At 43.5% G+C, this 23,923-nt stretch overlaps 1 protein-coding gene across 5 annotated transcripts in view; it reads right to left on the bottom strand.

The window, feature by feature from the left end:
* The window catches only part of SLC1A2 (solute carrier family 1 member 2), a 136,369-nt gene that overhangs the window by 22,512 nt on the left and 89,934 nt on the right, over positions 1-23,923 (bottom strand). For all 5 annotated transcript variants that reach the window (XM_011000586.3, XM_064492449.1, XM_031459808.2 and 2 more), the window contains 5 exons: positions 22,796-22,948; positions 20,712-20,962; positions 16,689-16,857; positions 12,066-12,192; positions 4,529-4,762 (listed from right to left, as the gene is read on the bottom strand). In XM_011000586.3, the coding sequence (XP_010998888.1) occupies positions 4,529-4,762; positions 12,066-12,192; positions 16,689-16,857; positions 20,712-20,962; positions 22,796-22,948 (934 nt within the window). The remainder of the gene's footprint in view (positions 1-4,528; positions 4,763-12,065; positions 12,193-16,688; positions 16,858-20,711; positions 20,963-22,795; positions 22,949-23,923) is intronic.

Here is a 23,923-nt window from a genome sequence, read left to right as displayed (position 1 = left end):
CATCTTGGATTAAATATTGAAGCCCATCTGATTGCTCACATTAATTGGGCTGCAAAAAAGAAAAAAGGATCAGAAAAGGATCAACTATCAACAGTAAGACAGAAGGAGGAACTTTTGAATGACCCATAATTTCATGTTAGAAATGCTATTTCCAACAAGATGACTACATGGGTTGTATCCCGCCCCTGGGAATTGCCCTGAGCTAATTGGGCCTGCTAATTTTGAGGATGCTGGACAAACATGTTAAGCACCATTCAGCAAGAATCCAAGCTTCTAGCAATTCACTGGGGACCCTCAAAGTCCAGCTCCCTGATAAATGGTCACTGGCCAGCTCGACAATCTCTCCAACAACATAGGGCAGAAAAGCACACGTCTGTAGCTAATCAAAGACCCAGTTCGGCGTGACTTCACCTCCACTCCTCCCAGGCGTGGGATGGGAAATCATGCCCATATGACTCAATCTCAAAGGCCAGAACTCCTGACATGTTCTGTGTCTTCTAAAATAAGAAACCTATAAGGGTAAGTGTTGCTGAGAGCCAGAATATTGTTTCCACGTGGATAGAGGCGATGGGAGGGTAGGAGGAGTTGCTTCAGAGCTGAAGTAACATGGAAAGCGATGCAGAACATTTAGACTACCACGGGAGTGCCTGGTGGTTCACTCTCTTTTCTTTTATTCAAAACTTGGCAAAATGACTTGGGAAACCCCCAAGGCAGACAGCACATTTTTCTCTCTTGAATTTATAGCTTTAATCATAGTTCCCTATTTCTACTTCGTCAGAATTAGGGCTCCAGCCAAACTGGACAAAATCACCCTCAGAGGCCTTGGTTTCTCAGAGAGTAGGAGAGGATTGTCAGCTTCAGGCATATTGAATAAAATGCAGATTCCAGGGCCACTTCAGAACTGAGGAAGCTTAAATTCTAAAATTAGGGTCTCCTGAATCTGCATCTTATCAACCCACAGACCCGCAAGCCCTCTTAACAATGCTAAGGAAGTTAGTCATCTTACTGGAAAATTCTTTGTGATTTCAGGTCAGGGGTCTGCTTCATGCCCCCTTTTTGGTCTTAGGTGGGGAGAAGAAATGGATGCTTGGAGACCTCTCATCACTAAAACGTTGGGAACCTGGGGAGAAAAGTTGGTGTCTGCCTCATTCACACGCAGGGGTGCCACTGTACCTGCTTGCTGCCCCAGCTGTTCTAATGAGAAGTCAGTGTCCCTTTATTCCTCTCACCTACACCCGCAGCCCTTTTCCAAGACCTGTTTGAGGGTGACCAGGACACCACGACTGGTCTGAAATGGCTGCTCAGCTGTGGTTGGTGGCTGGATTCTCAAACAGGATGAATTTAAGGACATTGCTGGGAGGACGAGAATATGTCCATTATTATTACTGCATTCATTTTCCTACAAGGTCATAAAGGGTCTTTAGACAGTTCAACAGATTGGGGGAAACAATGTCACTACTGGACAGGCTTTGTGTCTTAAGAAGTCATGTGTACCCAGTCAGCCCAATCTGGGACTTGAGAATTCTAACTCTTTGCTGTGTTCTGACATTCTGACATTGGTGGGCTTTTTTTTTTTTTTTCTTCTTTTTTTGGCTCCTGCCTTAATGGTCATATGACAGTCTTCAAATGTGGCTAATAATAACTATCTGGTACTTGAGATTCTTCTTTTTCTATCCAGATTAGTTTTAACAGCATGTACTGAAGTTAGAGGGGTGTAGAGAGGTGTGTCCCATCCCCCCTCCATCGGCTGCCTGGACGCCAACCTCTGTGCCTATTGAGAAAAAGGGGGTTAAAACTTCCCCTCCACAACCCTATCCAGTCCCAGGTTAGGGGCAGGGGGTGGTGGAAAGTATATTCAGTTGGCCAACTGGGGGCTTTTCCCCTGCGGTCATAATAGCAAAAGAACTCTTGAGTTAATTCTTAGTACGTGGCTCATGCCACAATGACTTGTTTAAAAAAAGAAATTCCACATCCAGGAAAAAGCCACAGTTTAACCAAAGAGTAAAACCATATATATATTTTTTCAAATGAAATATATGGTAAGGGGAAGAAATGGGTCTAATTTTTGTGGTTTTTGTCAGATAACCCGAGCATTGGTCTTTGATTTAAATATAAATTTGGGTTTTCCCTGTGCCTTTAAGATTTACCTTTGTCTTATAAAGGGACTAAGATAATTGTCTAGTCACTCAAAAGAAAAGATACTGATACTATTTTTGAAATAGTGTAAAGACCAAAACCATAAGGGTATTGGAAGAAAAGATAAAGTAACATTTTATAATCTTTGGTAGAGAAGATATCCTTAAGCAAAATCAAAATTCTAAATACTACAGGAAAAGGTTGATGACTTTGACAACATACAAATTAAAACCTGTTAGTGGCAAAAAATGCTGTAAATTTTTAAAACAAATGTCAAGTGGGGGGGATTTATTTGCAACATGTGACACATGAGTTAACATTTTTATACATGAAGACAGTTGAAAGTCAATCAGGAAAATTACCTCAACAGGAAATTAACCTCACAAACAATTCACGGGGCAGGGGAGGGGAAGGAAGCAGGACTAATTAGAACACAGAAAGATGTTTCTCCTCACTAGTAATCAAAGTAATGCGAAGTCAGTGAGATCACTTTTCACCAATAAGATTGGAAAGTATTAAAGTGACTGACAGTGTCCAGCGTTGGTGAGTAGGTGAGGAAAGACACACTGGTATATCCAGTTAGTGGGGACATAAACGAATGGGCTTTTCTAAACAGTCATCTGGTGATATGTTTCAAAACTATCAATGTGCTTATTACCATCGGACTCAGAAATTCCACTTCTAGAAATTTATCCTGAGGGGATCATCAGACATCCTTGCAGAGACGTATTTACAAGGATGCTTATCACAGCCCTGTTTAATACAGGTGCCTTAAATGTGCATCTGGGGTGGGCGTTCGATTGTAGTACATACAGTGTATATTATGCAGTTTAAAAATAGTAATAAAGATCTATATTAATAGATATAACTTTTATGATATGATGACCAGTGAAAAATAGCAATTTACAATAACTATACATAGTAAGAACTGAAAATGGACATAACTGTAAGATTAACTGAAAAGTTACCACTAGTTATCAGTGGGGATGTCCATTTTTTCCTCCAAAATTTTATTCACTGTCTGAACTTTTTCATAATGAGCAAATATCATGCTCATAAACAGAAAACAAAAATAAAACTAAACATAATTGGTTTTATTTTTGAAATAAAAGTTAACTTTTTCTCAAAAAAAGAGGATCTTTACAGACAGAGATACTTAGCCATAAGAAATGTACAGGACTAAGAAGGAAAAATGAAGTTTTACAGTGTTTCCCTTCATCTTGGGAAACAATGCAGAATCCACATCTTTCAGATTGCATATATTTTAGCTTTTTCTGAGACTTCGCATTCTATTAGTACAGAATTCTCACTGAGTTCCAAGATAGAAATATAATTTGGCTTCCCAGCTGGTCACTGTTTTTGGCCTGTTAGGTCACTTAAGAAAAGCTTGCTTGGTACCCTTGGAACAGCAGTCTCCCTGTGTCACAGCGCGGCCACCTCCCTGACAGTGCTTGGTCACGGACTCTGTGACAAGGACCTGCCAACCCATGACTCAGAATTAACGCTGAGCTATGGGTTGTGGTTTGTTTGCCTCCCTGCCACCGGCTTTACAGCCTCTGTCTTAGTTTTGTGACCCAAGGCTACATGTGCAAAAATAAAAGAAACTATTGCAGACTGAAAGAATAAAACTTTCACTTTTTGAAATTCTAAATTGCTGGGCATTTCTTATGTATTTGTTTTTGTTTGTTTGTTTTTGCTAAATTCAGTCCAAGATGATATTCACCAAAATGTTTTTTTTTTGTTCTCCGCATATCTCTGGAGTCCTCATTGGCTTTTGAGGCCCTAGAACTAGGTAATGAAGAAGGAACGGACGCCCAGTCAATGTCAAGTCAAATCAATGCCAACCTGACTGTCCTCAAAATCAGTGGGACAGAATGGTCTATCACAGGGACAAAGACTTGACTGATTTCCTGTTTGTTTGAAAAATCTCATCTAACCTACCGTTTACCCTGCAAAAGCTTGTTCTCATGACTTTTAAAAAATTACTCCAATAGACTGATATATTGTGATAGCACTTTAGAAAGCACAGGTGAGAGAATTTCTTAAATAAAATAACGTCTCGTTACACCCTTTTGGAAAACATTTAAAACCAAATTAATGCTCTATGTGGCAAATTATGCATACAAGTGAATAGCGTGCATTCACCTGGGAAATTTAATACAAGATCACAGTTCCAGGATGGCTGCATACCAGCAAAAAGTTCATCAGAGAGCTCAAAAGTTCATAAAACTAGTTGAGAATATAAAGTGTTCTCCTTTTCCAAAAACATTGAATAATATGTGAAAAGTGTTCTCATTGAATGTTGTGATGGGAAGGTTTTGAAAGAGAGGAAGTGACAAAGAGGTTAAAGGGTGAGCAGAGAGAAACGACGGTGATTTCTGGTGTTCTCTACCTGGAAGCGGTACCCAGGGCAGTGATCCAAGCTTGGAAAATGCCAGCAAAAAAGGAGAAAGGGTTTTTCCTGGTCACTAGAAAGTAAATCAAGGGGAGAAAGATGCCCCCATGGATGATGAGGCCAACAATCACCGTGATCATGTACATCCCCAGTTGCCTAGCAACCACTTCTAAGTCCTTGATTGCAATGATCTTCCCACAGATTAGGCAGGCGATACCCAGGGGAGAGTACCTGAAAGACATTAGAAAAAAACAAAAAAACATTGAAGAGCTGGTTATGGGATTCAGAACTTAAATCTAGGCCCTCGTGTGTACCACACCCTGAGGAAAACTCTTTGCATTTCTGCAGAGTTTTGCTAAAAGAGGAGCATGAGAATCAACTGATGCTGTATTTTGCTTCAGACTAACTGCATTTTCTGAAATCTGTCCTGTGGATCTGGCGGCCCCCACTCTGATAAAAAATCCCAAGGCCAACTTTGTTGCTCAGCTAACATTTTTGGGCTAGTAGACACAAGATTTACCACCTCCTAAGTAAAAGATAAAAATCTAAGAGTTGAGAGACACCTAGATTATGTCTTTGAGAATCTATTTTGCTTTCTTTGTTTCATATCTACTTCCTCGAAAATGGAGAAGAAACGTAGAGCTTCTCAGAAAGCTCATTAGAGTTTTGCCAAGTTATAAACTAGTATTTGTAAATGTGCTTTGTTTTTGCCTTGGAAGGAATTTTGGAAATATGTTGAGAGAGAGAGGGAGAGAGCTGCCACAACAAGAAAACCATCTGAGTCCAAGTCTATGTTTAGAGAAATGTGGTTTTATTTCTTCTAAGTCCGAAAGTGTTTCTTTCCATGCTTACTCCAACAAGAATGCTGGCTGCCATTCATTGTGTTTCAAGCAATATGGGGAGAGGTCCACACATTCATTTCTCACCACTTAAAATCAAGGTGTCATTGCACCTATTCGGCAAATGAGGAAACTGAGGTTTGGCAAAATTAAATCACTGGCCCAAGACCACAAACCCAGGAAGGAGGAAGAGAGAATTTCTGACCTGCGAGACTTTACCACCAGGGGTTTCATCCCTACCAGCCAAGCCACTTCCCTTGAAAGAGCGATCGTAGCTTTTTGTGCACAAGCAGACAATTTACCGTCTACCAATCTATTCCTTTATCAACTTATTTTATATTTCTATATTATTATTATTTTGTAGGGAACTTGGAAACAATTTACTGTTGTCCTCACTCTAGAGAAAGCTAACCACACTCTCTCTCACCTTGAGTATATTTTTTGCATGTTTGCCAATATCTTTTTTTTCTTCTTTAGTTGTCTGATCTGGTGGCATTGGAGCATGAATTTGTTCAGCCTGTGATACTTCTAACTGAAATGAAAATGTCTGTGGGAAGGTTGATACCTTATTAAGAATTATGAACATACATGAAAGAAAGACTGTGGGGCAAATGATAAGGCTCCTAGCTTGGGAGAGGGGGGTCAGGGAAAAGAGAGGGCCCCCTAAAGAGATTTGGGGCAAAGGGTTTGCAGTTTTATCTGGAGCAAGAACTTATGGGATTAAAAAAAAGCCATGAGGAGTGGAGAGAGTCACAGACACAATTACACAAGACATGGAGCTTGTCTGGTCACTAACCAGCTATATGCGCTTGGGAGTGACTTAGTCCCATTTTACAGACGTGCAAGTCGAGGCTTAGAGAAGCGAACTGTAACCTCCTGGGGTTGCTGGGAGGATTACATTTTTGAACACGTGCATATCCGCACCATCAAAAAATCCCTCCCCCATCCCTGTCAGTGTCGTTAGTTCTCTGATTCCTGACAAAGGAGTCCCTGGCATGTTCTGTTTTCACACCTATACCCCATGTTTAATGAATCAAGTCTGAGTTAATGAGACTTTCTAAAGGATCTCACAGGCCACCCAACTGCGGATGTTTTTATGAGCCAAGTATTCTTCTCAAGAGGAATCCTCTCCTGAAACAGCTGATTTGTAACTGACACTAATTAGTTAAAACATTAGCAAGCTGCTCTCTTTCCTGAGGGGCAGGTAGCCTGTAGCCTCCACTTCTCCGTTCCTGGAGGTGAAGGCTGGCGATGTTTGAGAATTGCTTCCCCAGGAATTAGGGAGTTAAATCATTAAACCTTTGGGTTTCCTGCCATATTACATTCTCTTGGTGTGACCATAGTCACAACATCTCATTGACCAGTAGCGTAGTCTTAGAGGCCAGCTCTTTCTTCCCTGGGATTATAAAAAACGAAGCAGAAGTCACTTTCTGATAAAGCCAACAAGCATTCATCTTTACAAACCAAGAGATTAATTCTTTCCCAAGCACCAATTATCTTTTAAAGATGTCCAGAAAAACATAAATATGAACTGTTCTCAGTGCCATTCAATTTTTCTGCTCTCCTGGGACAACCAATTTGCAGAATGGAGAGAAAATGTTTTCAAGCTCTTTGCCAAGCGAGACCAGCTAGAGTTCCCCTGGAAAACGCATCTGAGGAAGAGCCAAATGGACTGGATAGAGGTAACAGGTTACCTCTGGGGCATTCAGCTCGCTGGAAGAAACCTGAATACTATTCAAAGGCCAGAAGGTAGAGTGTCAGGGTAAATAAATATGGCAAGTAGGGGCCCTAGTTAACCCAAACACTTTGGTCTCCAGAACTAGAATGAGCATTAATTAGGACAAAGAAAGACCTTTGTTCTATTATGTGTTTTAGGGTCATTACTTCCCTGCACCTGCTTTCAAAACAGGTAGCTTAAGCTTCCACTCAGAAGTTGGAGCTTCTGAGTTACTGGGTTTCCATGTTGATGAATTCTCTCATTGAAAATGGCACTCCATGGAAAAGAAAAGGCAAATGCCCAGGGTTCAAGGTCACCACTCAAAGTTTCTGAGATGAAGTAAACAATCAAAGCCATAAACCAAAGTGCATCAAGAGGCTGAGGGCTCCCGTGAGTGTTCTGAAGCCAAATGATGCCCAGTAATTACTGGATCAGTTTCTAAATTCAAAGGCCATGACTACAGAGCTAGGGCGAGGGAATGGCTCCCACGCTGCCCTGAGACTGGCTGTATCCTCAGCTCCGGGCATCATTTTCAAAGCCACTGACTCATCCAGGACTGGCCTGGATGAGTTCCTGGATGAGTCTTTTTCTAACTGTTGCATCAGCCGTCCTTGCCTCCACCCACTTTGCACCTCGACATCTTTAGGTTCCCACCAGGATGCCCCTCTCAGGTTCGCTCTCTACTCCACAAACGCAGACTCATCCACAGCACTAACAAATGTACCTGGAACTCAGCCTGCGCATCCATACTCAGAGTCGCCTGGCCTGCGTGAAACAATATGGATTCCCTGAACCCACTGCGTACCTACTGAGTTAGAATTTCCTGGAGTTGGCCGTGAGGCATTTGTATTTCAAATAAGTTCCCCAGGTAATTCTGATGTGTTTGGAAATCATTGTTTCCAGGAACAAAATCTGATCTGCCAGTGATGAAATACAGATATTACTTGGTTAGACTTTGGAAACCATTTTCTTTATTCAGCTCCAGATTATTCAAGGCCATTGGTCTTAACCCAGTAAAGTGATTAATTTGGAACTTTCAGTCACAGGACAGATGGTGGGCCAGATACTTGGAGTGGAGGTAAGTGGAGGGACTTTCTCAGCCCTGCCCTAAAGGCCAATCTGGGTCTGTCCCACACGTTGCCAATAGCAACACCAACCTGCCAGTTTGGGACAGATTTGAAGAGAACTCAGAGCTGGAAGAGTCAGTCAATAAAGACTTAAACATGCATTCCAAGAGGTACCTGAAGGTGCTGTTTGTACTTAGGGTCAGGAAGGAACACAAATCTCCATTTTCCCAATCCACTCAGGGAGAGGTGTTTTGGCTACCCAAGGAGTAGTGACTCGTGCTGAGAGTTACCACAGGAGGATGAGAACGTTTCATCAGGACAGAATGTAAATCGATTCGTAGAGCCTCCAGCTCCATTATATGATCAGTGCTCAAAAGTGTTGTTGGCACAGAAGAGATGCTCAAGAAGTATTTGTGAAGTGAAGGGATGGGTGGATGGATGGGGGGATGGGGAGACTGGCTGATGAATGGTGGTGGTGCTGGTGGGTTAACTGAGAGGGAGAAGTGAGTGAGCACAGATTTCACTTCCCCCTTTATGCTTTTATCGTGGTGAGAATATGAGAAGTTTTACTTTCTATTTAAGTTTGTCAGATTTTGGAAAAAAAATGTTTTAAAGCACTCTGCCAAAAATGAGGATATGAAAATTACACCAAAATTAAGGGTCTTTCTTTCTTTCTTTCGTTCTTTAGTTCTTTCTTTCATTTTTCGATGAATCAGAGGGCTTTGTAGGCTTCTTAAGGAATTCATGAACACAGAGAAGCTACAGACTGAACTGATGATAATAATGGCAATTACAATAAAACAACAGTAACACTAGTTCATACGAAGTGTTTAGACAGGTCCCAGCACACAGCAAATGCGCCGTAACTGTTGGTCACAATTCCACTTAATTCTCACAGCAACCCTATGATATGGCTGTTACGATCAATCCATTTCACAGATCAGGATGAAGGGTTTAGAGTGTGTCTAACTTACTTTAAGTCACACTGCTAGTAATAGGACGACCCTGGGTTCAATCCAGTCCAAAGTCAGACAAAAGTCAAGTTAGGTAGCACATCTCTAGAACTCCCATTACTGAGGCCGTACAACATGGGGCAAGTTAACCTCTGTGCTTAGGTTTCTCATCTGAAAACTGGGGCTCACAAAAGTATCCGTTCTTGCTAGGTATCATTGTGAAAAATAAATGAGTTAATACATGTAAAGTACTAGAATAGTATTAAGTGTATAGCAGGAATTTGGTAAATCTCAGTTATGATTTAATAATGATTATGATAATTATTATCTTCTCAATAATAAATCAGTACAGTGCAGTAATTGAAAAAGTATTGAGCATATAGCAAGAATTTAATAATTATAATTTAATAATAATAATAATTAAGATAACAGTAATCTCCTTAATGATCTATTTGGCTTTTATTATTATTCTTACTACCACACAGAGAAGAAGATGAAATAACTCTGATTATTTAAGCATTGAGGGTGTCAGTTAAGGAGCAGTTGGCTGTTTTATCCAGAACCTTCTCACTCACATCGTTATCAATGGCTGACGAGGCAGCTGAAGAATGGAAGAAATGTGTGGGACTGGCATCTCATGTCATATAACACCCTCTTCTGAACTGTTCACCTAGATGAGGTAACTGAACAGCTGTCAGAAACCATTCCACAGGTCTTATTTCTGACTCACAATTACTCTGCATCTCCAGGGATGTGATGCTAAATCCTTAGGAGTTTTGGTTTCAGTGAATAGGAAACTTCTTGATCCACACCCACTCCATGCCTGGGGAGAAGGGTGGTTCCACTTTATCCCATGACTCATCTGATTTCCTAGAAGATTCCCTCAGCTTCAAGAGCTTAGAGAAATGACACTGCTACGGATGAAGGAAGACATTTCCGTACATCTCTCACATCACTGGCATCATAACACAGAAATATGAATTGCATATCTGGAGATAGGGTGCTCACCCTGCAAGAAATTCTAGGAAAGGAAGAAAGATCCTAATGTTTAATAGCAAGAGGCCTATTCTGCTTTATGCATTATCATTTATTAAACTCTCAGCAAACCCAGAACAGATTTTAAACTTTTAAAATATCTTTACAGCATGTGACTTTATAGAGACTTTTTTTTTTAATGGAGGTACTGGGGATTGAACCTGGGACCTCGTGTATGCTAAGCATGTGCTCTACCACTGAGCTATACCCCCATCCCATGTGTGTGACTTTAAATCTTCATACAAAAAAAAAATTCAGAAATCTAGCATTGCTTGGGAAGCTGAAGAATCAGTAAAATAATCTAAAAGAACAAACTACTGTACTATCATCTTTTCCGTGTTCCTAAAGTACAGGAAAGCTGTGATCAGAACAAGCCAGAGCTATTAAATATGGTTCATGAAATTATGACAAACATCTTCTTGATCTGAGACCCTGGGGCCCTCAGCTAGCAGGTGGGGAGGATGGGAGCAGGCAGAGTCAGGGACATTGTAACCCAGGATTCCTGTGGCAAATAGAACACACACACGGTTTAGTCTAAGAGTGGTTTTATCTTCTTTCTAGGCAGGAATACAGACCATTGTAGGGGTCTGAAACTAATGCACATAAAAATGTTTGTCTGATAGACAAGGGACAGGAGAAGTTTCCAGTGACTGAGGATGTCAGTTTCCTTGGTGAAAGAGAGGACACACGCTTTCCTGGGCTCCCTTAGATTTTAGAACCACTGACCAGAAACACACATGAAATGATGTGGAGACAATATTGCTTAGATGATTCAAACAAAAAAACCCCCACCTATTTACAGACCGAAGATTCAAAGATTTTGATGTTAACATAAACTCTAGCTCTTTCTCACCCTAGCTGTACAATCTTAGGCAAGTTAATTCACCCCAATGAGCCTCAGCTGCCTTTTCTGTAAAATGGGAATCATCACACCACATTTTCAGGGTTGCTGGGACTAGATTCGATAGGTATGAAGCACTGTCGTGGCTCTTGGCAGATGAAAGGAAATCAATAAAAGATGGCTTTTATGATGATGAGCATGATGATGTTAAAGAATGAAGATTTAAGTGTCTCTGGACCACAGTTTTCTCTGGAATCAGATTTCCAAGAGCACTTACAGCTCTAATCCTCACTTTTCTTACGTGGCCTGAGAACTGCCTTTTTTTTCTTTTGGTTTTTTTTTTCTGTGTAAGTCATGAGTAACCCAGATTGAAGATACATTGCTTTTGGATCTCAGCAGGCCCTGGGTCATGCCATATCCCAGGCATCTTGGCTCTATCTTAGTGTTTCCTGATACAGCTCAGCTTCAATATTACTGATTGGTTTTTTTCCAGCTTGTCTGTCTTTTCTTTCTTCTTCTTCGTTTTTTGTTTTTGTTTTTTTTTTTTGTCTTTTCTCTCAGGGTAGGGATGGGCAAACTTTCTATGTAAAGGACCAAACAGTAAATATTTTAGGCTTTGCAAGCTACACAGTCTTGGTCAGAGCTACTCAACTCTGTCTTTTAGCACAAAAGCAGCCCTAAGACAACACACGAAGAACTAGGTATGGCTGGGTTCCAACAAAACTATTTATGGGCACTGACTGTGAATTTGACATAGTTTTCACATGTGGCAGACTATTACTACTCTTTTGATTTTTTTTTTTTCAGCAAAATAAAAACATAAAACCCATTCTTAATTCTCAGGCCATACAAAGCAAATGGCAGATAAGATCTGGCCCGTGCGCTATAGTTTTCCAACCCCATTTTTAGAGAAAGCTCCAAAAAAAGAGATTTTCATCCCTTTCTCAAAGTCTTTTAGAAGGGACCTTTGCTTGGCTCATGCGCATCCACTCTTTCCTGCTGGGGGGGGCTCCAGTGTCCTTGGGGGACCCCAAGGCCATCTCACACCCCCGCCACAATGAAGTAAGAACAAGCCCACTTACCACATGATCATGATCACCAACTTCATTACAATCTCGTTCAAGATGTTGAAGAATTCCACCATCAGCTTGGCCTGCTCACCCATCTTCCCCATGGCGATGCCAAAAGCAATGAAAAACCCTATCAGACCTGGTGGGTGAATCACATGACAAAAGGACAAATTATAAAGTACGTGTTTCTTCTCCCAAGATCTTTACCATCCCCCACGTACAGAGCCATATTCTCGCTGCCTGCTCCCTATAAATTAGGCATTAAAAGACAAAAGCATTAGGTTTCACACTAAAAATACCTTCCTCCTGGATAATTATGGCTTTCTTGAATATTTTCCACATGAGTAAGCTGAACTGTAGGCAGGATAGCTGCTTGGAGAAAATGAATTCATTTTCATTCCAAACTAAAAAGTACTCTCTTCTCTCTCCTCCTTACTTATGAAATCATGGGTAAGCAGATTCCATTAGCACATAGATTAATGAAGGAAGGCTTGTTGGGACTTGAGGGTTATGGTGCAAAATCTGGAGCCAGTATTAGAATAGCAGAAACCAATTAGCCAGTAAAGCCTCTGCCAGGGTTATGTCTATATTGGTTTGGTGTTATCCCAAATTAATGCGCTTCACTCTAGGAAAATCCTAAACATAAAATTATTTTCCTATTGCTCTGTGCCTAATTTGAGAAGGAGGAAGAATGTTGAAAAATCAAAGGGAAAGCAATGAGAAATCCAAAACAGTTTGGGAAATCCCAAATGATCCAATTTGTTTGGATTTAACCTGTTAATTTTAACTCATCATCATTCTTCCCATAGTCAAAACAGTTAGAATGCTTTCTCTTCTACTGTATTTTTTTCAGGGTCATAAACAGAGAATGCAGTCTTTGTTAGTTCTTAGCCCCTCAGCCCTCTCCCCCCTTCACTTGACTTCATTTGACTTCCATCTAAGTGCAGCCTCACCCCAGCCTCCAGGGTCAATCCTAACCCAGAAGGATTTGAGGATCCCTGTCCCCACCTCTTGATGTCAGCAACAAATTGCACGAGGTCCTGGACCAACTCCAACAGCCAACCTAGGGTCTTATTTCCACGTTGTCTTTTGCCTCATTCCCCAAGGATCTGTCCTAGGAAGCTGCCTGATACATTAGTTCCCTCAGGATAAGACCTGGGGCTTTTCTCTCCCAGAATATTCTCTCCACCACCACGCCCATTCATCCCTTTCCTCAGTGTCTCCCTCTGGAGTCTCACCCAGACCCTCCCAGCGACTGGGGTGCACCACCGGGCTAACAGACATCCCCATTACCACCTGGGGCTGCCTGGATTTCTGATTACCAGTCATCAGTGCTTCCCTCACTCCCAACCTATTATTGTCAGTCTTGGGGCTCCAATTCTGACAACTTGCATGGACTATAAATCCACGCTGTTGTCCCCCAGGCTAGCGAACTTTGCTTGCCCATCTGACTTATTCTCTGAACTGCAGTAGGAGCCATCCTCTCTTCCCCCCTCTTCCCCACACCCCACCTCGTTCCAGTTTGGCAAGCCTCATTTCCAGTCCCTCCCTATTATGTCCAGGGTCCTATTTTGTCCATTTATGCTCGCAGTCTTGAGCTAGATCAAGGTAAACTATAGCACTACAGTTTGATTCTCTTAGAGAAAAATTCTTTCTGGATCTCTGATTTCACCTTTTCCCTCGTCACTGAACCACTCATCTTCCCACACCAGTACATATCAACCCAGATTCTCCAACTACCCTTTGCTGGACCCTCTCTTTCTTCAGCAAAAAGAATCTAGTGTTTGCACCTGGGATTGTTAAACCTTGGTGTTTAATAGTTTCCCTTTACAGCTCCCAGCCAGAAAGATTGACAAGTGACTTACAAGTGAATTGTTGGCCATAAACACAAAGGCTTAGTGAGAATTAGAGTGACCTAGAAACAGAGTGACAGGGGGAGTGACAGGGGAGAGTGACCTAGTTCTGCAGTAATGGAGGAAATCAAATTCAGGCTCTTCTCAAGCCCAGGGAGAGGGGTTTGGTGGGTGTGTGCTGAGCAGTCATCTGTTAACAATCTGGCTGAGAATAGTTAGTATCACTTGGTTAATTCCATGTAGATATTTTAAGAGAAAATTCTTAAGGTCTCAAGGTCCCAAAGAACTAGAATGAAATAGCTCCCCTCGCAGGGTCAGCAGAAACTGGCTGTACCTGTGAGGACAAGAGAGAGAGATGTTTAAAGGAGCAACCTCTCATAGGAGCTGAGTTAAGTGGTTGGGGTAAGTGTGGGGCCCCAAGTCACCTGGAGATTTTAGGGGGAAAGAAATGAGTCTCCCACTTCTTTAAAAGTGGGAGGCCAGAGCCAGGGTTTTATCCTCACTTTTTGCAATGCTTAAACCTGAGGACTTGAAAGAGAGAGAGAGAGAGGAAGGAAGGGAGGAAGGAAGGAAGGAAGGAAGGAAGGAAGGAAGGAAGGAAGGAAGGAAGGAAGGAAGGAAGGAAGGAAGGAAGGAAGAAAGATTTTAAAAAGCCACCATCTTGTGGCCCTTGGAAGACCATGGAAAGAATCTTATTTCAGCCATGATTTGTAAATGGGAAATTTCTCAACGGTCTGACTTCCCTGAGCTTTCCAGAGCCTCAATTTGCCCTTGGAAACCCACGTCCAACTGGTCATTTCCCTCTGTAAACACTGCCTCATTGAACTCACTCACTGGAACAGGGGTGTTCCATTCGAACAAAGCCCTCTTAGACTTGGGGCTGAGAGAGCAGTGAGTGGTGCTGAAACTCCCCAGGACAGCCAAGGTCATGTGACTCCCCAGAATCCACCGAGACTCTGGAAACGACCACGAAGAAAGTCTTCTGAATGATTCACTCCAAAGCCCTGGCCCCATTATTCACGGCCACAGTCTTCTACTGTGGGGCCACCGTGACCCCAGGGTTTGGGGGGCCAAGGGAAGTGGGGAAAGGTCCTGAAAGGGTCACAGATATCTGGACAGTGGGAGAGAAGAATCGCTCAGGGAACCGTGCTGAGGATGTCCCGTACAGCCTCCTTCTCAGAGGCGCTCTCCGACTTTCTCTTCTCTCCTTCCTCCTCTCACCTCCCGCTGATTGGCAACAATGTTTATTGATCTTCCATTGCCTGGCAACCTGCTCAGCTTATCTCTTCCCTCCCTCTCACCTCCCTAGTCCGCTTCCTGCCAGGACAAAGGGCAGAGAGAAAGAGCCCTCAGGAAGCTCCCACTTCTCAGTGGCTGGGCAAGCCCGCTCCTTCTAGCTCTTTCCCGCCACCGTGCTGGGTGAGTACAGAGTACCGTTGTCACATTTAGAACAAAGAGGACTCCCAGCTGAAATGTGAAAATTTGAAACAATGATTTTTTTTTTTAGTATAAGTATGTCCCAGGCAATATTTGGGATATACTAGACACATAAAAGTTATCTGTTGTGTATCTGAAATTCACATGTAACAGAGCACCCTGTGTCTGACCCGACACCTCTACCAAAGAGACGAGGGCACTTGATCTTCTAGGTGGCAAAGTGGAAGGACCACTGAGCTCAACCTTTTCTAAACAGCTCTCACTCAAATCCTTCGAAATCTTGCCTGCATGGATCAACATACGTTTTCCACACAGATTTCCCATCTCTCCCAGCTTGTGACCAAATGACCCTCTTCCTTGCCTTAGGGACACCATTCTAACAGTGGACGGATGGGGGTTATGGTGGAGCATGGACCCAGGGAGTGGATGGGGAGTACACTGAGCAAACTGGAGGCACCCACGTGATGTGGAGTCTCTATCTTCTCCGGGGTGTTTTCTTACTATGCAGCTCAGCGCTCCACACTCCATGCACTTTTAATAATGAGAGCAGCTCCCATGAATAAAGCACACGGCGTGTACCACTGTGCCCTACACAGACCATCTCATTTAATCCTCATAATGATCTACAAGAGTAATGCCAATCCTGTGTCCACTTTAAAAGTGAATCTTGAGAAGTGGCACAACCGTGGTTAGATAAGCAGTGAGTGGTCCATAAGGGATCCAAAGTTGGTCCAAACTGGTCTAACCACAGAGCCATAGAACCCCAGGATGGTACACTAGGAAGGCTCCAGGAATCCCAGAAAGTTAAACACAATAGTCTCCTGTTGATAAGCTCTTATTGGCACCAACGCCAACGCTAGTCACTTCTGATGGCATTGCCTTTGCTTACAAACCGTGAGGGCTGGGGTGGGACCTCCCCCATGCCTAGCGCAGTCCTGGTACATGTATCAGGGCAGCTCGGGAAAAAATAATGCTTAAGGAATGAAAGAACTGGTTGTGTAACTTCATGAAATAGAGATTAAGAGAAAGTGACTTGCCAACACCATGCAAAGAGTCGGGGGATGTGCCCTGTGATGTCAGTCCCCTCGCTTTTCCCATAACCAACTGCAGCTGCCACGTCCCCACATGGCATTACTCCTGCTCACCCTTAATCTCTCAGCGATCAGTCCCAGTGACCCTCAAATTGCTCCCCAGAGAGAGCCTCTTGCTCCACCTACAGGACAGCAGGGTGACTGGCTTTCTGAGAAGGGAGCAAGGATGCCCAGGTGCTGACCTGCAGGAAAGGTTGGCCATATGGCCCAAGCACAGGCACCTCCCCCTAGAAGACGAATATCAGGCTGCCTACCTAAGACGTTCATGCCATCCTTGAACTCCAGGCCCTTCTTGATAACCACCTGTGTTTCCTCTGGTGCCTCCGTTACAGTCTCATTCAACAGCGAGATGACAGCATTGGTGGCATTGTCGTCCTCGTCTGTTGGAGGGGCCACCAGGACTTTCTTCGTCACTGTTTGAATCTAATGGAGTTGGGGGAAAAACATAAAGATGAGAGGTTTGGGGTAAATGGTCACCAAAACCCTGGACGCTTACATATTTTTCAATTCCCAATATGTTGAAAATAATTAAGAAAGGCCAAAACAAGGTTATGAAAGCTAAGGAATATTTTATGCTTGTGTTTGACAAAGTGATGCTTTATGACACAAATACAGTGGGATACGATCATCCTCATCACACAGTAATTACAGGATTTATAATATTCTTTTGGGACGTGCTCCAACCAGTGTGATCCGCTAATGGGACCCGTGGAGACAATGCCAAAGGTGAGCCCCAGCTGGATGCCCTGCTAGCCCCCGGGATGTGTCCTGGATCTGGTCGGGAATAGGAGGGTGAGGGTCTTGGTGGAGGGCAGATCAGTACCTGATTCGCTCCTCCCCACCTGGTTCCTGTCCCACAGTCTTCACAGACCTACCCTCACTTGGCCTCCTTCCAGAGCCTGATTCTGCTGGGCATCTCCATCTGGCTACCAGCAGATGTGCCAGCTGCCGGCAGCCACCATGGCAGGGACATTGGCTCACAGTTCAGATTCAAATGTAAGTGAACCCTTCTAGGCAGTGATGTAACAAGACTTGCTTGACGTTCCCCCAAGCATCTCTGTACAAACGGCCCCGGAAGAAGCACTCACGCTGTTCCTCGACATCTGGGGCAGCCATCCTATTTTTAAAGGTGCCAGGCATCCTGCATGCAGAGTGCTGTGAAAACTCACATCTGAGCTCAGAACATTACCTTCTATTAAAACAGACATCATGCAGAATCCTAGAATGTCAGTGCCGGCACACAGCAGGCAACAGATGGCTGAAGCCTGAATAGATATGGAAGAGGAAGCGTGGAGAAGTCAAGCGACTTATAAGACGTCATAGATTTACAGCAGAACTGGGACTTCAACTCAGATGGCCTGACCACCACTGAGTTCTTTCACCTGCTTGGCTGCATGATAAAGTATGTGAACGCAATCCTACTGCAGTTGGGCCTAAAAGTAAGCAAAGCTGAACTGACCAGCTCTCTGAAACGGGAGAAGGGAGGCACAGCCTTCTCTGAGGCGAGGCAGGCGCTCTCTGTTCTAACCTGGCCACGTGCACTTGTGCAGGGAGAGAGGCAGCCCCGGCTGAATGGGAACAGGCAGTTCATGGCCCCCTTGGTCTGGGCAACATTGGCATAGAGAATACAGAAGCGATCGGAAGGGAAGCTTCCATGAACCACAGAGTCATGCTCCCAGGAACAAAGTGGAGACCAGAAGCCAATTGTAGGCCTATCCTGAGAATGCCTAGAAGTCAAAGCTTGAGTTCAGAGGAGGAAAGGCCATGGACCTGAATGAACGGTGGCCTTCAGGGTCAGGTGGCTGTGGATGGTTGGGTGTTCCGCGTTTGACATCTGTTACCTCCTATGTCATCAGGAGCCCCTCAGGACTCACAGGGCTAAGTAACTAAGCCCAGGACAGACAGCTAGGAATTCCTGAAGCAGGATTCAAAAACAAGTTATGTTTGACTCCAAAATTCAGCTTCTAAAGAGCATGGTCAGTGGCTTGAGTTCAAGGCTGGGAGATGAGGATGCTGACACATGGGTCTGGTTCTCTGCCTGAGTTCTCAGTTCAAGCCTGGGACAACCCCAGTCAGGTACCAGCTTCAGTCTCAGCCACCAGGGCCTCTCACCTTAAAACCCACAGAAGCCTGCTCCCTGACTTCCCACTTCTCTTCCTGTCTACCTGCCATCCCCAGGTAAGTAGCTACCTGGAGCTCTGTCTCTATCGACAGCTTCCAGATTGATTTTCACAAAATAGAAAAACAGTCATCTCCTTGCTTAAACCTCACTTAGAATAAGAACCTGAGTCTGACCCTGGCTGGCCAGGTCCTGCCTGCACTCGCCCCACTCTCTCCACTCTGAACACACTAAATACTTTTCAACCTCCACAAGCCTATGCCTCTGGTTGCCCTGGGCAGCAACATGCAGAGGTTGTCCATCCACCAGACAGGTCACCAAGTGTGAGCATTGCCACCACAAAAGCTCACCCCTAGACCAGAGCAACAGCTGCAGTGCCTGCCTGCTTCTTGGCTCCACCTTACTGACTCAGACAGAAGGGTCTCCTTCCTGCATGGAGCATGGTGATCATGACCAGGCACTGGAGGGAGGCCCAAATCTGTCCCTCCCTCCTCCCTTTCATGCTACCCCACCCCCAGTCTCCTGCCAGCTCAGCCTCCAGCAGCTACAGTTCCAGCACGATCTTTCCAAAATATTAAGAATAGACTTGGCACCCAGTTGTGTCTATCACTCCAAATCAAGCAAATTCATCTTTCTGAGCAGACTGGCTGACGGACAGCTGCATTATATAGAGAGGGTACCAGTCAGCACCCCCTCCCTAGCCTGTTTCTGTTCATTCTTCATCCAACTTCCCTGTCTGGAATGTTTCCTTTAATACAGCGTCGTGCTGTCAGTGCCTCCGAAGTGGCTTTGGAAATCAGAGGACATACCCCAACACACAGTAAACTGGGCTCTGCAGTGGTTGGCAACAGCATTTTGGGGACAGCTAGGAATGCAGACTTTTCCCCTCTGTGATCTGTTCCCTAAATTTCTCCTTCTGTGATTCCCTGGAAATGGCTGAAGGTGTTTCCTTGGGTCTAGCTTGCTTCCTACAGGGCTAACGGGAACTGAGGTGTATCCTAGCCTAAGCTGGCCTTGGGTCTAGACAACAAGCCGGTGAGTGAGGCCTGGGCAGCTGACTCAGTGGTTCCACTCAGCAGAATCAACTGGTCTTTAAAGTCACATGTTACAAAAATCGATATGCCTGTATGCAATCAATATACATTGCTACGAATTCTGCAGGGTCGCTTTTGGCAACATCCAGAAAATAATTCAAAATATCAAACTCTTTGGCAGGACATTTTCACTCTGAGGAGTTTATCCTTCAGAAATATTACACAATAATGAAAAAAGAAAAAGGGGATGCTAAAACACTGTTAAATGAAAAAGCAAGGTGCAACACGGTATGTGGAATGCAGTCCCATTCGGGTTGAATTGTTTCCAAGATTATGCACATGTACCCACAGGTATGTGACAAAGAAAAAATATAGGAGGAAACACGGGTAGCTCTAGGGGACTTGAATTTTTACTTTATGTGCATCTATAATCTTTAAACTTCCCACAGTCCTCGCGTATCACCCAGAATTTGACAAGTACCGGATTCCTGGGCCCACTCTGGAGATTCAGATGCGTGTGTATGTGTATTTTTAAATGTACCGCATGTGGTTTTGCTATGCTGCTAAGATCCAGAACCACTGGGTACTCTAGAGGGTTGTGGGCAAGGGTGATAAAAATGTGTTCTTGGATGACACAGAGACAAAAACCAAAAAGAATAAAAAGAGACCAAAAAAAAAAAAAAAAAGAAGAAGAAGAAGAAGAAGAAGAAGGAGAAGGAGAAGGAGAAGGAGAAGGAGAGAAGGAGAAGGAGAAGGAGAAGGAGAAGGAGAAGGAGAAGGAGAAGGAGAAGGAGAAAGAAGGAGAAGGAGAAGGAGAAGGAGAAGGAGAAGGAGAAGGAGAAGGAGAAGGAGAAGGAGAAGGAGAAGAAGAAGAAGAAGAAGAAGAAGAAGAAGAAAGCTCCGGAAGCAAAATGCTACTGAGGGTTCTGCAAAGAAGGAAAGGTTAAAAACCAAACAAAACTACTCCAGTCCTGAGATCCTGCCCCATATGACCTCATACAATTCCTAGGCAGAGATAATTTAATATTAAGAAAATGGCTCCCCAGAGCTGATTTGTTGAAACAGTCTCTAAGTTATCACCTTCGTGAGTTGGGAGAAGTGAAAATGTCAGAACTCTGAGTTACCTGCTGAAAACAGGCTTGGACAAGGTTTTCAGGGAAGAGGTTTCGAATAAGGTCCAGAAAGGCATCCAGGCTGGACACTTCATCATTCTTCTTCCCAGGCCCCAGCTGCTTCTTGAGTTTGGGGTTCCCTGGGTGGATAGCCAAGACCAGGATGACCCCCAGCACCGCGGCGATGATGGTGGTGGACATGTAATACACCATAGCCCTGGTGCCTAAGCGGCCACTGGCTTTAGCATCCAGGCCTGACAACCCTGGATGGAAAACAAATCCAGAAGGATTAGCTCTATTGTTTTCCTGTTAACTGCCCATCTCTGCCCACCTATAAGCAACCCTTGGCTTTGTACTACTCAGATGCATTCACAGTTAATTTAACCTCCTTCTACTGACTATTTGGTCCATTCCACATTTTACAAGTCAATTTTCCAAGGATATTTATGAGATTTCTACAGAACTAGGAAGAGTTGGAGATCATCTGGTTCAGAGTTTATAAGCTGGTCAGTGACTACATTTTGTTAGTCTGCAATAGTGAGTTACAGTTGAATGCTATATTCAATTTTTAATTCTGAGATTATGTCCTTTCCTTTCTTTATAAACTGGTAGACTGGTACATGCTAGGTTGGTTGGTTTGTTTCTTTGTTTCTTTTAATGTCTTCACTTAGGAAAATAGAAAGCTGGCAGCGCTATGTATTCAAAAGACATTTGAATACATTACTTGGTCATGAAATCAAGAGTCTGGAAAAGTGATCCAGCACTGCCCTCTCCTTCCCCTGAGGTGAAACTTGATGGAGACCACATTTGTGGACCTCCCAGAGGGATGGGAGAACACTTGCATAAAACACCCAGCGTAGTGGGCACTTCATCTATATTTCAGGAGCTTCTGGGATTGTTAGAGGAAATTCCAAGCAAGTCACAAAAACTCCAGCTTTCACTGGGTTTTTTTCCAGTAGTTTCTTCAATTTTTCTACTTCCTGGTTTCAGTTCCTGCTTTTACGAGACCGAGAGATTGCAGTCCTTTCTGGGTATCAGTCTTTTTTGTCGTGGGGGAGGAAGTTATTGATGTTAATTTATCTGAATGAAGCTGACCCATATATGACCCACTTGTAAGAACCTAAAGTCTACTTCTAGCCAACAGGAGTGAGATTTCCTCACCAGCATGGCCAATGTACAATCTGATACACAGGCATGGAGAATGTTTTCTCCGGTTTGAAAATGATCATTTAAAGTGAAACATAGCTTCACTCACTCTGGGGCTGAATGATAAGAACTTTCTGACACTGAGTCCCAGCTCTTTCTCTCACTGGGTTCACTGGTCAACCAGCTATGAGATGCTAGAACAATCTGACTTAGCATCTGAGTCTCCTGGAGTTACCAGAGTTTCACTACCTTCGTAAGGTGGACAGTCCAGAGGGACAGCTTTCTCAAGGCCACTGACCCTGTTGACACCCAGATATAAACCAAAGCCCAGCTTCTGATCCTTAACTCAGGGCTTGGTCTCTAAACTACAATTCCTACCCTGTTTGAAAAATATTATCTGATGAAAAGGAAACTACCAGTGTAAGCTCAGTGAGGGGAAAAATTCTTTCAGCTAAAACAACCAAAAACAAATGAACATGATCTATATATTGAGGGTAACATTCTTCTGAAAAACTCAAAGGCTTGCTTATCTAGGATCTCATTTATGTTTAATACCCACTTCCCTCTGCACACAAATAGTAAAGAGAAAATTTCCTTTTCTATTTCTTATCATGATTTGTCAGTTTCTGAACAAAATACAATTTAGAAAATGAGAAAAGTAGACATCAAGAATTAAAATCACTACTGATAAGATACCTTTTAATGTGTGGTTATTTCCTTTTCATCTTTTGTTGCTAGACAGACAGATGGACTGACTATAATAGACGGCAAACTCTTTTTTTTTTTTAAGGGTTGATTATCCCAATTTTAGAGACAGGAAAACCAAGGCTCTGAAGTGAAGTGATACAGACCATCACAGTCATTCATTCAACCAAACTGAGATTCTACAATCCATCCAAAAGCTGGAGCAGGAGCATGATCCTGGCCAGGTGCCAGAGAGGTGACCTTACCTGTGATTAAACTGGAGATGATTAGAGGGAGAATGAGCATTTTTAGCATCCTCATGAGTATATCCCCTGGGAAGGCTATTAACATAACCACATCAGGGTGGATAGGAGATGCCAAGCGAAGAAGCCCTCCACATACTGCCCCCAGGATGACACCTACAAGGAAAGGGGAAAATCTGAAGTTATTGTTTGCCCTCATCAAATGAATAGCTCTAGGGACTTAGCTCAGTGACGTCAACCTTTCTCATACTTCTCCATTATCAGATGTGAAAACATTTTGTACCACCAACTATTCTAAAAGACAGCATTGGAAGAGTCAAAGAGAGCCTCCTCAATGGTTATGGGAGTTTATGAGAATTACAACACGGCAACTTGACTCTGACTTCTTTGAGGATGTTGTCCACTTGCAGAGGCAGAGACTGTCAGTAAAAATAATCCACAGTGCCAGATACCGCTTCTCCTCCCTAGGCTGGCCACGTGACATGGTGTCTGATGTATTTCTTCCCTTTTTAACTGAATACCAGATAAAAGGAACATTTAATTGACCAAGCTGGGGTGGGTTTTCTTTTTCCTTCTATTTTCTTTGACTTCCAATAATTTCCCCATGACTCATCCTCGAGAAGATTTGTCTTTGATTTCTATGCCCTTGTACACAATCTTTAGACTTGTTGAGCTCATGGGGGATCAAGGAGGGTCATAAAACATATAATTTGGGAGGAAACCATTTGGGCAGAGACGCTGGCAGGAGCCCTTCACTTTGCACACTCAGGGATTGCACCAGAATACACTGGATTTCTCCATACCGGCAGCCAACATAAACCACCTTTGGAAACCATAAATTGGGTCATAGCACGACGGGTGTAAGGGAGGGACAGAGGTCCCAGGTATATGGCTACAGTGTTAATGCTAGAGATGCTGCAGGAATAATATGGCCGAAAGCCTGATCTTTTTTCCTTCTATGGGAGAAAAACACACTTCTTCAAAACCTATGATGAGTGAAATTTGCTTCTGGGGAGAGTAACCCTTGGAAAACCCTACCAGAACTGTGGTTTTCTTTTATTAAGTGAACTGAGCTGGGGCAAGTTCCCAGGCCTGACTCTAGCCCACTGACATCCAAGCTGACTGACTTAA

Source organism: Camelus dromedarius, chromosome 12 (genome assembly GCF_036321535.1).
Source record: "Camelus dromedarius isolate mCamDro1 chromosome 12, mCamDro1.pat, whole genome shotgun sequence".
Taxonomy (NCBI): Eukaryota; Metazoa; Chordata; class Mammalia; order Artiodactyla; family Camelidae; genus Camelus; species Camelus dromedarius.
This window is presented reverse-complemented; position numbering and strand designations above follow the sequence as displayed.